Raw genomic sequence first — 17,337 nt, 5'->3', positions numbered from 1 at the left:
CTATAGTTAACCAAATGTAAAAAAACAAAAAACAAAACAAAACAAAAAAAACCCCAAAACCACCAATGACATTCTTTGATAGCTCTTTATCCCACAAAGAGGTCATATACTTATTTTCTATCTGTTGTCCTGTACTTGAATTGTAAGTATCCAAATTCAATTGTATTAGATCAGCTTTAGGAATTGTACCAGTTTTAAAATAAATTCTCTAAAAATAATGACAGAAAATGAAACTGATCATTTCTGTCATCATCTTTGTAGGTTTCTATACATACCACAATTCATTCACCAACCTTAAAGAGATGACATAACCCATCTCAATGACATTTGACCTGCCAAACGCATTTCTACAACTGCAGTGCTCTCTGAATCTGACATTTGAAGCCCTTTTTCCAAATACCACAAACCTTTTTTGTCTTCTGAAATGCACCTTCCACCTCATCCTTATTCAAAGCACTGGAAAAGCAGAACATTTCTCCAGCACCTCAAATCCAGGCGGAAAAAGCTCCACTCTAATCTCATTGTTTTGGCTACAAACACATTGGCTGAAAGAAAGCTACCAAGTGTAGCACTTTATCTACCATTTTCAGGAATTTTGAATCTCTAACAGTTGTTTCAACTGGGACAATAATTATTAAGGACAATTAAAAGAGTGTCCTGGGCTAAAGGAGCAAGAAAACATTAGGAAAAGTGAAGAAAAAATAGTAGAGTACTTGAACCTACCACCGTCAGATCAGTTTTCTATAATAGTATTCTAAGGACTGGGCAATCAGTCAATAAACTTTCATTGAGAAACTATTTTATTATAGGGATTGGGATAGCCTTTGCAGTACACCAAGAAGTATATGTCTCTATAGTAGAAGACAAGTTAGCAAATGTAAAAAAAAGAAAGAAATTGAGGAACCAGGCTACAAAAGCTACGCAACTGTTAATTGTGCAAGGAACAAGGCCATAAGAGCTAGAAGGAGAAAGACTTCCCTGAGAACTAGAATGACGTAAAAAGCTTTCTCAGAGTGAGACTTAAAGAAATTTGCATAGTCTAGAGAACTAAGACTGAGTACTAAAATTTAGGAAAACAAAAGCACAGAAGATAAATTTAAGATATTAATATGTTACAAGACAGTAGAACATTTCAGCTAAGGTGGAATACTAGGGAAAATAAGTACAATAATTGAAGAAGGCAAGTTTTAGCCAGATAACAGCAGGCCTTCAGTTTCAGGATGAGATGGAAGTTAATCCTTTGGTCAATGGTAATGAATGATAGCTTTTAAGTAGTTGAGCCAGTCAGCAATTCTTTAACAACTTCAAAAGGGAATTCCTGACTTCAGGACCCTAGGCTAGGAAGAGATTGAATAGACTCTCTAATGGCTCAATTGGGTAGAAAATAGACCACTTTGGCCCTCTCACTTATGGTAGTAAAATAAGTTACTTTTTCCTACATAAAATGTGCCATGTATGATTTCTTGCACTGGATATTTTGGATTCTCAGTTATCTTTCCCTGGCCTCTTATCTGATGGTTATCAGAAAAAGGCCGGGGAAAGATGACTCAATTGGGAATCTTACTTTTCCAGTGAAAAAAAGAAATCATATACATTTTATGCAACTTTTAATTGGGTGTAAATTTGAACTCCTACATTATAAAATTAATAAAATTCATTTTAAGCACAAAGTTGTTACCTAAATTCCAAGATTTATCAAGAATGACTTAATTTCAAACCTTGAGTGTCAAGTGAATTGTAAACTAAGATTTTTCCTAAGAGCGTATTTGGTAAAAGAAACATCCACTAGCTTTTGTCAGGATCAGTCTTGAGTTATACAAGTTTTGAACTGAGAAGTCTTCAGAAATTCATCACACGTTAACTATGGCCTTTTGTATAATAATACCATAAATCCCCTTTCCATCCTCAAATTGTTTACTTTCCCAGAATATCTGTGACACAACAAGGACTCTGACACTTTCACAGGTGGACTAACATTTGAGGACCTAACATGTAAGCACCAAATATCTCCAAATCCTATTAAAACACACACGCCCTTGAGAACACTAAAAACCACCTCTCCAGATCCCATCTCCAACCTGACTGAATCAGGAAACTTCAGGAGAGCCACCTGGAAATGTGTTTATAAGAATCACCTTGGTGCTTGTTAATCAGTAAAGTTTGTTACAGAACTAAGAGTCCTTGCCCTGGGGGAGATAGTTTTCCTGTGGAGAACCTGTAAACAATCACAATGAGGCTACAGAATACTCAGCTTTCACCAAGTAAAGAGCAGTAACATGGGCTAGTTAAGATTGAGGGAAGGTTTGACCCAAATCAAGATTTAATCCTGAAAGTTAGGGAGGTCTTAGGGCGCTGACTCCCAGTTTCCACAAAAGGATCAACACATCGTGGGCCAGGTAATCCTTTGTTGTCGGGAGACTACACTGTGTATAAAATGCTTAACAGTATTCCCAGCCTCTGCCCATCTAAATACTAGTAGCACCTTTCCAACGTGACAATTAAAAAAAAAAATTTATCTCCACATGCTCCCAAATGTCCCATGGGAGTGAGAAAGAAAGGGCAAAAATCTCTCCCTGGTTGAAGTCACCAGGATGTAAGTTATGGGATTAGCTAGATCAGGACTATACGAGCAAGCCAGTGGAAGAAAGCACATAACTATGTCAGACGAAATTTGTGACAGACACCTGCAGGTGTTAAGAAAAATAAATAGGTTAAGACACTAAGTAGCAAGTGGGGAAGAGGGGCAACTAGGGGCTTCCTGTCTGTGCGCTAGGGAAAAATTTAATCTCACCTTGTTCGTTAGTCTTAAAAAGAAAGCAAAAATAAAAGCATGGCTTTGGAGACATTGGCAGAATAAATCGGGGCAAACACTCCTCCCTAAAAAGCACAGCACCCAGAACGGTGCTCAAAGCTTTTCTCTAGGTTGGTGTACCTTTATAGTCAGACAAGGTACGGACGATTTTGAGTAACCATTATTAACAGCAAGACTCACATTACCAGACCACACGAGGCCACCCTCGTCCTAGACTGAAAAGCGTTTGTGACCACGGTCACATGCTACTTAACCAAAACCCAACCAACCATCTAACAAGTGTTTACAGCCACTTTTCACTGACAACTGAAGTGGCTCTGAAAAGAGCCTTTGGGGTAAGGTAGTTGATCTATCTAGAGTGCCCCTGAAGCACCCTTACTTAGAGCTGGTGTACTTGGTGACCGCCTTGGTGCCCTCGGACACGGCGTGCTTGGCCAGCTCGCCGGGCAGCAGCAGGCGCACGGCCGTCTGGATCTCGCGGGACGTGATGGTGGAGCGCTTGTTGTAATGCGCCAGGCGGGACGCTTCGCCGGCGATGCGCTCGAAGATGTCGTTGACGAACGAGTTCATGATGCCCATGGCCTTGGACGAGATGCCGGTGTCCGGGTGAACCTGCTTCAACACCTTGTACACGTAAACGGAATAGCTTTCCTTGCGGCTGCGCTTGCGCTTCTTGCCGTCCTTCTTCTGTACTTTCGTAACAGCCTTTTTAGATCCCTTCTTAGGAGCAGGAGCAGATTTTGCTGGATCCGGCATTTTGAAGTGAAGCAGGCGACACCCGAAGAAGTAATCCCCGACTACAACAAAACGGCCTACTTACGCGCTACTTATAGAGCTTGTATGCAAATGAAGGCTCACACAGTGGTGCGTTTTTATTGGTTAATTCATAATAATGTCGTCATGGGGGGGTGGGGTCCATGTAAATAATAGATTGGCCGTGCTTCCTTAGTGGTCATTAGAACAAGTCTTGTTAACCAATCAAAATGTTTCATTTCACACTAACCATTTACGTAAAGCGATGTTTCCCCTCTTTGGGGTCTTTGTTGTTGGATTTCACTTTCGATTGTAGGTATGAAATCCTAAGTGCTGGCTAAAGACAAGTTAACTTTTCCCTTTTATTCTATGTGGAAGTTTTGTTTTTTTCCGGTTTTTTGGAACAATACACCAGCCTGTACATTGAAATCTCTAGGCATTTACTTCCCTCCTTAAATGACTGCTACAGTTGCGCACCGCCTGTATTGTGTAATGAGGCAGATACTAAGTCTTAAATTACGCTTATAAGATTCCTGCAGGGTTTATAATTTAAGACAGACTCGCCTCCACCCGTCCTCGGGATTTTACACATCTCAGGACTTAAGCACAATGTCTGTTGCCCCCAACTAGTTTTCCTTACAGAATTGGTAAAGCTGGCGCTCTAGATTTAAACCAACATGCAAAGGCAGGGTTGGCGGTAACCAGAGACCACGCCTCTGCTGTTTCCTCTGCCGCGGGCCAAGTGACAAGTGGATTCTGTAACGATTTCTACCACTGCGCCAGCGTTCCCTAATCCCTTTACTCAGAACACCAGTGTAGAACAGACGACCACCAGCTGAAAAGCTGGTACAGCTGCTCTTGATGAAAACGTGAGTGGCTCTGAAAAGAGCCTTTATATCGACTACTTAAACACGCATGCCCTAGGCCCGCTCCCCGCGGATGCGACGGGCCAGCTGGATGTCCTTGGGCATGATGGTCACTCGCTTGGCATGGATGGCACACAGGTTCGTGTCTTCGAACAACCCCACCAGGTAGGCCTCGCTCGCCTCCTGCAGCGCCATCACGGCGGAGCTCTGGAAGCGCAGGTCCGTCTTAAAGTCCTGCGCGATCTCGCGCACCAGCCGCTGGAAGGGCAGCTTGCGGATCAGCAGCTCGGTGGATTTCTGGTAGCGCCGGATCTCCCGCAGGGCCACGGTGCCCGGCCGGTAGCGGTGCGGCTTCTTCACGCCGCCCGTGGCCGGCGCGCTCTTGCGGGCTGCCTTGGTGGCCAGCTGCTTCCTCGGGGCCTTGCCACCGGTCGACTTACGGGCAGTCTGCTTTGTACGGGCCATGATATTTCACTAGTTTTAATCAAGGAATACCTAGGCAGTCTTATTTATAGACATAGCCTCGTTTTGATTGGGCCAGAAAAGTTAGGAGTTTCCGGACTTGAGACCTCATTGGTTAAAACTCAATCCTATTTACTGAAGCAGAAGATTGTTCTGCTAATCTTCCCTTATTCTTTCCTATTTTCCCTTTTCTATAATTTTATTGATCCTTGAATTTTTTTTAGGCCTTTCTTTAAATTGATGTAACTTTTGTAAAAGCAATGTATAAAGTGTTTTTCATACTCTAACAGGTTTCTTCGAATACAAGCATGCCCCTCTGTGAACTAGGTTTCAGCCTACGTTTTAAGTAACCTCTTACTGTAACACTTCTACCACAGCCAACAGCTCTGCTTAGTAGGCTAGATGGTTTATATCTTGGCTGAAGCTTAACAAAACAGTTTATAGTTGAAGTAATTAAACTTACATATACTTGACTTCTGAACCCAGCCATACCCGTTTCATCTGTAGTGTGCTGACCCCTACCAACTTGATATTAGAGCCTCTGATTTTGTTCAGCTATTTCCACCTGGGATGTGGTTTCCCTCTTCCTCGCCCCCACATTAATGGCCAGTTAGGTCCTGCAAATGAAATGCTTCTAAGTCAAACAAAGATAACACCAGAAATATTAATTTCTCCTTTATAATGTAGAATAGGATAGTCAAGTGTTTATCAACCAGATTACAAATTAAAACAAAGTTTCAAAGCAAATTATTCATTGATTACTAAATTGCTAACATTTTCTTCAATAAAGTATTTTATAATGCTTAAAAATTTAATATTTTGGCCAGGCGCGGTGGCTCACGCCTGTAATCCTAGCACTCTGGGAGGCCGAGGTGGGCGGATCGTTTGAGCGCAGGAGTTCGAGACCAGCCTGAGCAAGAGCGAGACCCCATCTCTACTAAAAATAGAAAGAAATTATATGGACAGCTAAAAATATATATAGAAAAAATTAGCCGGGCATGGTGGCGCATGCCTGTAGTCCCAGCTACTCGGGAGGCTGAGACAGGAGGATCACTTGAGCTCAGGAGTTTGAGGTTGCTGTGAGCTAGGCTGACGCCACGGCACTCACTCTAGCCTGGGCAACAGAGTGAGACTCTGTCTCAAAAAAAAAAAAAAAAAAAAAAAAAAAAAAAAAAAAAAAAAAAAAAAAATTTAATATTTTTCCTATTCTCTATAAAGAGAGTGAAGATCCTTTGCCTTTTAGTTATTTCATATGCCTTGAGGTATGTATTGTTCAAAAAAGTGCATGTCGTAAGACAATGGTTATGACACTTAAAAGTTGTGTTAGTTAATATAAAACTTTTGGCCGGGCGCAGTGGCTGAGGCCTGTAATCCTAGCACTCTGGGAGGCTGAGGCAGGTGGATCGCTGGAGGTCGGGAGTTCGAGACCAGCCTAAGCAAGAGTGAGACCCCCCCCCTTCTCTACTAAAATAGAAAGAAATTATGTGGAAAAAATATATATAGAAAAAAAAGCTAAAAATATATATATATAGAAAAAATTAGCTGGGCATGGTGGCGCATGCCTGTAGTCCCAGCTACTCGGGAGGCTGAGGCAGGAGGATTGCTCTAGCCCAGGAGTTTGAGGTTGTTGTGAACTAGGCTGACGCCAGGGCACTCTGGCCTGGGCAACAGAGTGAGACTCTGTCTCAAAAAATAAAAAAAAATTTAAAAAACCCCCAAACTTTTAATTATATGCTTATTTCATTGAAAAATCATTGCATACAAAACTTATAAAAACTCAAACCTGAGAACAAAAGCAGGCCCAACAAGCTTAAAACTTACCTTGATGCTATCATTATGAATTACCATCTTCCTACGGAAGTCACAGTAAAATAAAAGTGATTTCAAGGGGATTTCCTGAACACTAAACACAAGATAGAAATTTGTTAGCTTAATTAAAATCTTCAACAGTTTCTCATGGGTAGAAGCAACCTTCCCTAGGGAGATCTAAAATGTCATACAAAAACGTAACTGATATGAACAAATGTCCCTCTCTGTGATGTTTTTGTAATAGTGTCTTACATATAGAGAGCACTACTCAATGTTTGAAAGTTCTACATACACTATATCATTTGATCCCAATTCTGTGAAATAGATGTTATTTTCCTCACTTTACAGATAAGAAAACTGAGTCTCAGAGAAATAATGGCTTGTCCTGGATAAAGCCTGCATAATATTCTAAAGCAAAAAAGTAAAATTATTGCGATGGAATTTCCCATTTCTTTAGGCTTAGGGGATACATTTTAAAGCACAAAAGCATTTTTTCATCACGTAGTCAAACCATCTAGTGTTTCTTAAACTTCTCCACTGAACTATTCCCATCATAAGGAGAAACTACCTCATGCAGTCTGGCTGCCAGTCCAAGGTAGCCCACTCAAGTGTTACATTTCTTTGCAATATTCTTTTTTTATGATGTATGCATTCTTGACCATAATGTATGGATGTGTTTGTTTTAAATAACAAAAAGATTCTCAAACTCTAAATTCAAATATAGACTTTAGGAGTCATGAGACTTATTTTACTTTTACAGTTAATAACATACAGAATAAGAAAATTCCAAAGTCTTCCTCTGGCTTAACTAAACAAAAAAACTTATGGCTGGGTGAGGTGGCTCATGCCTATAATCCTAGCACTCTGGAGGCTGAGGTAGAAGGATTGATTGAGGTTAGGAGTTCAAGACCAACCTGAGCAAGAATGAGACCCCGTCTCTATTAAAAATAGAAAAAAATTAGCTGGGCAACTAAAAATAGAAAAAATTAGCCAGGCCTGGGCCTGCACCTGTACTGGGGAGCCTGAGGCAGGAGGATTGCTTAAACCCAGGAGTTTGAGGTTGCTGTGAGCCAGGCTGGTGCCTCAGTACTTTAGCCCAGGTGACAGGCGCGCGCGCGCTCTCTCTCTCTCTCTCTCTCATCTCTATATATATCATAATAATTTAAAAAAATAAAAATTGAAAAAAAATTTGTAAGAATTCCTACTTCTCAGAAAACAAATGTCAATTTAAATATTAATTCCAGAGTGACAAATAAGACCATCAGAACTGTAAACTTTCAAGGGCTATAGGTAAAATTTCTCGGAATACAATCTGATGTACAGTTGCCTTCGAATTCACCCTTAATAACAGAATTCAGATCCATATTAGTTCAATTTTACCTAGTCTCCACATTGGACACTAGAGTGATACTCCTGTGAAAGTTCCTAATACACCATTTTATCAGAAGAAGCTTTAGGATGCAAAAGAACCTCCACTTTTGAAGGAGTAAAGGGAATTTTTCCCCAAAAGATAGCTCCCTACTATGAGTATTTTGAATTAAAGGCCCTTGGAGATGCTAAAAGAGACTTTTCCCCTATCTACATGAAGACCAAACAGACCTACCAAGGAGAACAATTGTTTTTCCTCCCCACCACGGACCTCCTATCTCTCAATCCTCTACCTCTCCCAAAGCACAGGCTTTAGTTCCCTTATCTGCCTAAAACTGGACCTGCCAAAGAAAACAATTCCCTTTGGTTCTTTTCCTGAGTTTTCATTAACTGAACCCATATCACAGGAAGGAAGACTAAAGTCTGTCAACAAATTTGGACAGATTTTTGCACAAACCATTGTCCACTTTGTGGTCCTGACAGACTTTGTCTCAGGCCACTGTGTGTTATTCAAGCCCAAGGAAGGCCCCTAAAAATCATTTACTATCCTCCTAAAATCATCTACACTTCCCCATCTCCCTTTCCCCTGAGAAGTACAGTATATAAGCATCTATACCCTATTGGGATACTGGGCAATCACTCTGTGATTCTCCCGGTGCACACAGTAATAATAAATTTGTAAAGGCCTTTTGTCTTATTAATCTTCCCCATTTTTGAGTTGATTTTTCAGTGAACCTTCCAAGGGCAAAGGAAAAGCTTCCCCTGAAGCTGTAAGAGAAAGGGAATATTTCTCTTTCTAAAATTTCTGAAGTTTCTTTCACCAGAAATTAAAAGGCCTTGTGGTTTGAAGACTGAGAACTGGAATTTCATTAATTAGCACAGAGGGAACAGGCATGAGAAGCTTAAAATTTACCACACAGGAAATAAGCAGGTAAAAGACAATTTTAATAAATGAATTATTAGCCATGTAAAGTTTGTATGTTCATGTGTTTATTTTAATACAAAAGTAATGAATTAAGTTAAAATAGCTGTTCCAGGAAGACAGTTTGTGTTTAGTTTTTGGCTTCACCTACTCCCAGGGTCATAAGTATCCCAAGCTAAGGCCAGTTGAATCTTAGTTTGTGTGTTAGTCAGGCCCTGAGCCTGATTTGATTTCATTTTGAGTGGTCTGAGGCCCTGGACCAGGTTGAGAAGCTGTTTTCCTTATCCTATTCTGAGATAAACTCATTCCTTTAATATCCTGCTCATTGGATAAAAACTTAGCACCCTTCTCCTTTTAACTGGTCCTTAACACTACCTGTACTGAACAGCTTAGAATTTATACAATTTCTGAATTTACTACATAGCATATCCTCTGGAATGTACTCAATGTACTGGAATGTACTGCGTGTAACATATCAAGTGATATGTTACACGCAGTATTTTGAAGCTATACAAATGTATTTTTATTCCAGTAACCATCCTCATAAGATCTACTGTAGAAATTTTAAAGGCTATCTATTTTTAAGGACTATGTTTTTAGATGAACTTTGGAGGAAGAATAATAATTTTTCTTCAACCCCCACAGGTTCCTAGTTGGAACTGACCCTTGTAACAAAACACAGATCAACAAGAGAAAAACAGAAATTTATTAACATGTATATATCACATATATATGAGACACCCAGAGAATGAGTTCTCAAAGAGGTGGCTTTGAATTCCAGTTTATATAGCATCTTCAACAAAGAAGAGTAAAATTTTGGAGAAGTGATGAGACAAAGTAAAAGGATTTTGCATCTCTAGGGGCAGCAGCAACTTGAGCAAAAACAAATAAATGACAGATAAAGGCTGATTAGTAAAGCTTGTTAATGTAGATTTCTCTGGTACCACCTCCAGGCCAATAAGAGTGTCTACGGTTGTCTTCAGTGGTTAGCCTTTGCTCCCCATGGTAAAAGAAGAGGTGGATGGAAGGATACCTTTTGTCTTTGTAAATCTATGTCCTGCTTTTGGGTGAACAGAGGGAGGGCAGAGAGCTCTCCTGCATCTGCTGCTGCTTAACTGTCTTCCGCTCAACAATCCTTCATATTTGGGGCAGCATATTCTGGTTCCACAGTACCTTCTTCTCCAACATTCATTTGATTTTTTTAATAAACAGTGTATATATAATGTTTCATTTAATACTGCCTGGAGAGCAATGTATTATAAACACCATTTTACAGGTGAAGAAAGTGGTAGAGAAAGATTTCACCCCACATTTCTCTGACTCCTTCCCTTGAGGAACTCACAAGACAATAGTTTTCTCATTGGTAAATGAAAGTCAAATATTAGCTATCCCACAGTTATGTGGGAATTAAATAAAACAATCCAAGTAAAATGTTTCATAGAGCCTGCAGCATAGTAAACACTCATTAAAAGATAGCTACTAGTATTATGATTAATAAAGATATACCCAAATTAGTATAAAAACTGAAGGAAGAAAACAACAACCTGGGGAATTAACATTTAAACTAGGACTTAAAAAAGAATTTTATCAAACAGAATAAAAGGACCAACTAGACTAAGGAAACATCACATAGAAAGATAGAAAGCAAAGGCATGAACCAACCAGGACTTTCATAGGGAACTCAAAGAATATAGGCCTCAAATTCATGAACAACTTCAAATTTAGATATATAATCTACAAATGGAGGTATACATAATCTTGTAATTGTAGCTGTAGTTAAACATTCATTAAATCTGTAGGGGCCAAGGGAAAACTTCCCCTCTGCCCTTTAAAAGTTTGCTGAAAATGAACCAACAAAAGGCAGATTAATAGGAGAAAAAGGCTTACAAAATTTATTTAATATGCATTAACATGGAAACCATACACAAAGCATGAGGCTCAAAGAAGGTCCAGATGGTTGAGGCTCAAATACTCTGTTCATAGGGAAGAGATGTAGGGACTTGGGAGGCAGACATTATTTTGTAAATGATTCTCTTTGGAAGCTGAATGAGACAAGTTACAAGAACATGGAACTGCACAGGAACAAATGTTGTCTTTTTACACAGATAAAGTCCCCCAGGTGATCTCTCTGAGATGCCTGCCCTCAGAAGAATAGATGAAAAATCTGTCTGGGCATGATTACGACTCCCAGTCTTTTCTCTTTTCTGGTGGTAAATCTTTCATGGTATTTAATGAGATTCCTAGGGAGAAGTTCTTATGACAATCCCATTTCTTTTGGAAAGCTTTCTTAGTCAGATAAAGAAATTCCAGAGTCCCTCCAGTGCTTGAGGAAAGAGTATCAGACAGACAGGGAGGCAGAAGGTCAGAGAAAGACCTTGGTTCTGAGGCCTTTCAATTTGCAAAGCACTCAGCATGCCAAAGCACCATATTTTGGGGAATCATCTTCTGAGCCCCAACAAATACAAACATTGAAAACATACCAAATTTTAGAACTATTTTGTTTTGTTTCGTTTCATGTATCAGAAGCCTCAAAAAATGAACTTCTGAAAAACTCAACCTGTGAAGGACCCTGTAAACTGTAATATGGGTTCAGGATCCATACAGTAGCTTGTTGTGGCTAGGGGGGTGGGATGGATGTGGTTAGTAGACACAGCTGGAAAGGCAGGCTGGGACCAAGTTGAATGTGTCTAAATAAACTGTTAAAGAGACTTATTAGGTTGAAAAGCACCAGTTTTGAAGCAGGATAACTCTGGGACCAGATGAAAAATCAAAGAGAAAGAATTCTGATAGTTAAAGTAGTTCAGGTGAAAGATGCTAAGATTTAACAGGAAGTGCAGAATAGGTGCCAATTCCCCATAAAACTGTTGAAGACAGCTGACTCCTACCAATAGCTAAACATGACTGCCTACCCTTTGTTAGCATAACTTAGCTGCTTGACTGTGATAAAAATGCTAAAAGCTGTGCTGAGCTAGTACCTGTGTTAAGCGCTATTCTAGTTGGGAAATTCTTGCATTCTGTAAGACTTTTCCCCAGATTTCTTTGGAAAGAATTTCTAATCCTCTTGTTTTAGGAGGAAAGTTTACTTAGAGGCTCTACCAAAGCCCACCCCCACTCAAAAATAATTATTAATTTATTAATCATCTTATTAATTCCACCAATTAGCTTCAATCTCCCAACATTCCCCATGAGAATCACACCTTGTTGCAAATATCTCAGGTAGTGATTCACACCTGGGTGTAAACTGCTTTCTCAGACTAAATTTTACTTGCAACAGGAAAAGGGAGAATTTATCTTGGAGACAACTTTAAGTAATGCGTCAATAGGCGCCTCAGACTACAAGAGTATTGAAACTGTAGAGGAGAGAAAAAAAATCTTTTTCCCTCTACCCTCGTAGGTTCTCTAGCAGGGACCCTAAAAATTCAATTGATAAAGGGCAGATTAACAAGAGAAGAACAAACAGAAGTTCATTAATATGTGCAGCAAGCATATAAAAGGGAGCACTCTGAGATGAGTAACTCAGAGAGTAGCTAGAATTTGGGAGCCAGTGGTAGCTCACATAGGTAACCCGAGCACCTTGGGAGGCAATGGACAGAAGGATCTATTGCGGCCAGGAGTTCAAGACCAGCCTAAGAAACACAGCAAAACCCCTGTCTCTACAAAAATTGAAAAAAATTAGCCAGGTGTGGTGGCATGCACCTGTGGTCCCAGCTACTGAGGAGGCTGAGGCAGGAAGATTGCTTGAGCCCAGGAGTTGGACGTTGCATTGCAGTGAGCTATTATGACACCACTGCATTCTAGTATAGGCAACAGAGCAAGACCCTGTCTCAAAACAAACAAATAAAAAAACAACAAAAAAACCTAGGTAACTTAGTGGGGGAAAGAAAAGACACTTTTGGAAAAACAAATGACTTTTTGGAAAGAGAAATGGATAAATGGGCCCTTATGAGAATAGATAGGAGATTGGATCACTTATGACGATGTTTGTTCAGATGTGGTGCCGACTTCTCATCTCTGAGAAGATTACAGTTGCTCCTACTCCTGGAGGGAATTTATGACAATTGAGTTAAAATTTTGAGTTCTTTTATCAGTCTCTGCTTTTAGACAGGTAAGGGATTTCAGGAACTCAAATGTCTTCAGCTGAAAACAAGCAAAAAGTGACATATTTTGGGGTAGCATATCCTCATCCCCTTCAAAAGGAAGAGTGCATAGACATTATGTCTCTGATTCCACCTAGGGTCCTATACCCTCTGACACCAGAAATCATCACTTCTGTCAGCCTTGGCTTGTGGTTGTTTTGTCATGATGCACTTTGGTCATCTCTGTCTTTCCTGCTAGTGTTTAAAAGCAGTCAAATGCAGGAACTGCTCATTATATAAACTATTATTGAGCTTATACCGGACACTGAACTACATGTTGGTTAACAAAAAATAACAAAAATCACTGCTAATAAGGAACATATGGGGTAGGGAGAGTACTAAGATGCAAAGAAATGTAAAATAATGTGATAGGTTCTGCTAGAGTTGCTAAAGGGTCAGAAAAGAGCGAGTGTGTTTACTTGCCCTGAAGCAGCCAGGGGAGACGAAGATATCTATTATGAATTCTAGGGTGTTAGTTTAGACATGTAGTGTGGTGATGCACAGTGGCACTATTCAATGAGCAGACCAGAGATCCAGCTTTATAGAAGGAGAGAGAGAAGGAATCCCCCCATGAGTCACACGTTAGAGATTTCAAATTTAAACTTTTTTTTTTTTTTTGATACCAGGTCTCACTGTGTTGCCCAGGATGGTCTTGATAAGGAAAACCATCATCTATTACTCGGCACAGCAGCCACCTGAGACCCACCCCCCCACCCCTCACGGAAGACCCGCATCAGCATAATACTAACCTATCACCTGGCCCATCCACTAATCTATTACCTGGCGCATCAGCATAACACTAAACCTATTACCTGGTGCATCAACATAATACTAACATATTACCTGACACATCAACTAACCTATTACCTGGAGGGCATTAGTCACCTGAGACCCCACCCCTCGGATCACCGCCAACTTAATAAAAGTAGGAAAAATTGGGTAGACGAGGCTCAGAATTTAGTGGCGAGACTCCTCTGAGCCTGCTGGTGAATAAATTTGATTTTCCGACTCTCCGTGTGCTGCTCGGTTTGTCCTTGGGACCACTCGCTGTAACACTGTAACACTTGCTGTAACAGTCTATAACTCATACCCTCAAGCAATCGTTCTACCTCAGTCTCCTGAGTAGCTGGGAGTACAGGCACACGCCCAGCTAAATTTAAACATTTTGATTTGGGGAGATTGAGCTTTGAAAATGACTAAAGAAACACCATGTGGATCTACATGTCTGGAGCCTGTTAGTCTGAATATATAATAGATTTATGATTCATCAGTACATAGAAGGTAGAGCTGAGGGAGAGATGAAACACGACACATAGATTTTTTGAAAATAATAAACATTTCTCCAAAAAACCTCAATTCTTTCTGATGCAGAAACCAAACATTTTATCGTGGATTCTAGGGCCCTGATAAAGTAACGAACATGCTAACAGAAAGGACCCCAATCAATTTCATAGGACAGTTTGTGGTGGAGGACAAATGTCCTCTTGCAAAACCCAATTCAGCAAACTTTGCTAGCTCCATGTGGAGCCTCAACAGGGACAGTTTGGGCACTAAATCCTGGCTGAAAACAAGGACTGAGTTAGAGGATCTGTAAAAATGAATGTACAAAATACCCCTCAGTCTTCTGTATATGGTCGGCCCTCTGAATCAGCGAGTTCCACATTCAACCAACCGGTGATCGAATTTTTTTCTTTCTTTTTTTTCTTTTCAGACGGGGGTCTCGCTCTGTCGCCCAGGCTGGAGTACAATAGCGTCATCGTAACTCACTTCAACCTCCAACTCCTGGGCTCAAGCGATGCTCCTGCCTCAGCCTCTGGACTAGCTGGGACTACAGATAGATGCACACCACCACAGCCGGCTAACTTTTCTATTTTTTTGTAGGGACAAGGTGTTGCTCTTGTTCAGGCTGGTCTCGAACTCCTGGCCTCAAGCGACCTTCCAGCCTCAGCCTCCCAAAATGCTAGGATTACAGGCGTGAGCCACCTGGCCAGCCTGAAAATATTTTTGTAAAAAAAAGTTGACCACAGAGGGTTTACGGAAAAGAAAAAAAAAATAATACAAATAAAGCAATACGGTACAACTATTTACATAGCGTTTACGTTGTATTGAGTATCGTAAGTAATCTAGAAATGATTTAAAGTATAAGGAGGATGCAAATACCATGTAGTTTCCTATAAAGGACTTGAGCGGATTTTGGTATCCGCGAGAGTCCTGGAAACAATCCCCCACAGAACCGAAGGAGAACTGTATCGTTTCTTTCAATAGAGCTTTGACTGAATGTGTTGCGATTCACTGACCTCCATGAGAAGGTTTGGCAGTATACTGAGACCAGTTTTCCTAGAAACTGATTTTTTCTGGGTGAGCTGAAATACCATGGCTCGGCACAACAAAATGGAGACTAGACTCGAATTATGGCGAACGTGTCCCCTCCCCTCCCCCTCCACACACAAATCCCAGCTGCCGCTGCTCTTCAGGTCGCCCCAGGAGTGTCCGCCTAATTATTGGAACTGCTATTCCCAGGAGTTTTACGTAACCATGGTTCAGACTCCTCTAGTCAGGATTAGATCTGGCGCTGGCGCTCTCTCCTTCCCATCTCTGGCCTCCATTTGCTCTTCGTTTGGCTTCCACCAGACCTTTCCTCTTAGCCTCAGCGTAATGCCTTCTGGGAGTCCAGGGACCCAGACGCAGGCGAAAACAGCTGCAGAATCCGGAACCTTCAGGTTGCGATCTGAACTGTCCCGGGGACTATGGTATATCGGTAAAAACAAACAAACAAAAAAACAAAAAAACAAAAAAAAAAACGACCTGTGGAGGATAGAGGAGGAGGAAAAGGAAAACAGAAACGAATGACGAAATGTCCAGAGGGCGGAGACAACTTACAATGCCTCCCGCCGGCGCACTTTCGGTTTTCAACCTGGTCCGATATTCGGGTATATCAGGGGTAAAGCAGCGCTTGCCGGCCTCAGAGACTGAGTTTTCAGCTTCGCAGTCATGTCTGGCAGAGGAAAAGGCGGAAAAGGCCTCGGCAAAGGCGGCGCTAAGCGCCATCGTAAGGTCTTGAGGGACAACATCCAGGGCATTACCAAGCCCGCTATTCGGCGTCTTGCTCGTCGCGGAGGTGTCAAGCGGATCTCCGGCCTCATCTATGAAGAGACTCGCGGTGTGCTGAAGGTGTTCCTGGAGAACGTCATCCGGGACGCGGTCACCTACACTGAGCACGCCAAGCGCAAGACCGTCACTGCTATGGACGTGGTGTACGCCCTTAAGCGTCAGGGGCGCACCCTGTATGGTTTCGGAGGCTAAGTCGCCGTTTTAGCTTTGCATTTAAGTCCCAAAGGCCCTTTTTAGGGCCACCCATAAAGTCACCAGAGAAGCTGGGCACTTAACACAAACTGGCAGGGGGAAGGGAAGTTAGTCTTTAACTGCTGGGATACTAGTTGAGTCCGAAATGCGCAGAAGGCTGATAACGCCCAAGGTGTTAGCGGCCCTAAAGCGCTAAATCGTTTGCTAAAACGGCCTTTAACTTCCGCCGTTTATCGATGTGAAAGATTGGCAAGCTCCGGGCTTTGCTATTACCGTGGTTTGCTTGTACAGAATCAGTCCACCTGGAGGGACGCGCTTTCGTGGTTTATTGGGCGCTGGAACTTGAGAGGTATGAAGCTGGCAGTTTAAACTTAGGCTAAGGCCTCAGTATGTAGCCTCGCTGCACTTACGCTAAGTGGGAAAGTAGACCTGCATTTGCAGTCGTACCAGTTCTCCCACCTGTTGTATCTGAATTTCTGTCAGCTTTTGGGCTTTATTTTCTATGCAGGATTAAGCGGGGGGGGGGGGGGGGGGGGCCCAGATGCCTTAAGGGCCCGTTTATTTTAGATGTCTGGGAACACCTTTACGTACCCTGCTCACCCATAATAAGGTATGAGAGCTCGCAAACCAAATGTAATCAACTATTTAAAGCCAAACATAAATGTGGGTTTTTAGACGAGCTCCTCGGTAAACGTTTCGGGCAAGTTGTCTGCCCAGTGGATGAACAGTATGCATTTCTTGTGTTCAATGAAAAGAATTTAGTCAAGGACATACGGCATACTATCTTTCAGTTGTAGCATTGCGAGGACACAGATGCAGAGACATTGCAACGTGATAAAAGTGAGCAAACTTCATAATCTTAAGAGGAAGTCTCCAAGGAACAGATAATTCAGGTGTGTGACTTTT

General features: G+C 41.4%; 3 protein-coding genes across 3 annotated transcripts; 1 reads left to right on the top strand and 2 right to left on the bottom strand.

Annotated features, from left to right (window-relative positions):
• Positions 1 to 3,181: 3,181 nt before the first annotated feature.
• Positions 3,182 to 3,574, bottom strand: LOC138390057 (histone H2B type 2-F). Its single transcript, XM_069478876.1, has one exon. The coding sequence runs from the start codon at positions 3,566 to 3,568 to the stop codon at positions 3,188 to 3,190; it is 381 nt and encodes a 126-aa protein (XP_069334977.1). The 5' UTR covers positions 3,569 to 3,574; the 3' UTR covers positions 3,182 to 3,187.
• LOC138390056 (histone H3) lies at positions 3,189 to 4,905 on the bottom strand. Its single transcript, XM_069478875.1, has 2 exons — positions 4,485 to 4,905; positions 3,189 to 3,555 (listed from the first exon to the last, which is right to left on the bottom strand). Exon 1 carries the CDS (start codon positions 4,894 to 4,896, stop codon positions 4,486 to 4,488), a length of 411 nt encoding a protein of 136 aa, XP_069334976.1. The 5' UTR covers positions 4,897 to 4,905; the 3' UTR covers positions 3,189 to 3,555; position 4,485.
• An 11,100-nt stretch (positions 4,906 to 16,005) lies between these two features.
• LOC138390054 (histone H4) lies at positions 16,006 to 16,539 on the top strand. The gene has a single exon (XM_069478874.1). It carries the CDS (start codon positions 16,120 to 16,122, stop codon positions 16,429 to 16,431), a length of 312 nt encoding a protein of 103 aa, XP_069334975.1. The 5' UTR covers positions 16,006 to 16,119; the 3' UTR covers positions 16,432 to 16,539.
• Positions 16,540 to 17,337: the final 798 nt, after the last annotated feature.

Source organism: Eulemur rufifrons, chromosome 8 (genome assembly GCF_041146395.1).
Source record: "Eulemur rufifrons isolate Redbay chromosome 8, OSU_ERuf_1, whole genome shotgun sequence".
Classification (NCBI taxonomy): domain Eukaryota; kingdom Metazoa; phylum Chordata; class Mammalia; order Primates; family Lemuridae; genus Eulemur; species Eulemur rufifrons.
This window is presented reverse-complemented; position numbering and strand designations above follow the sequence as displayed.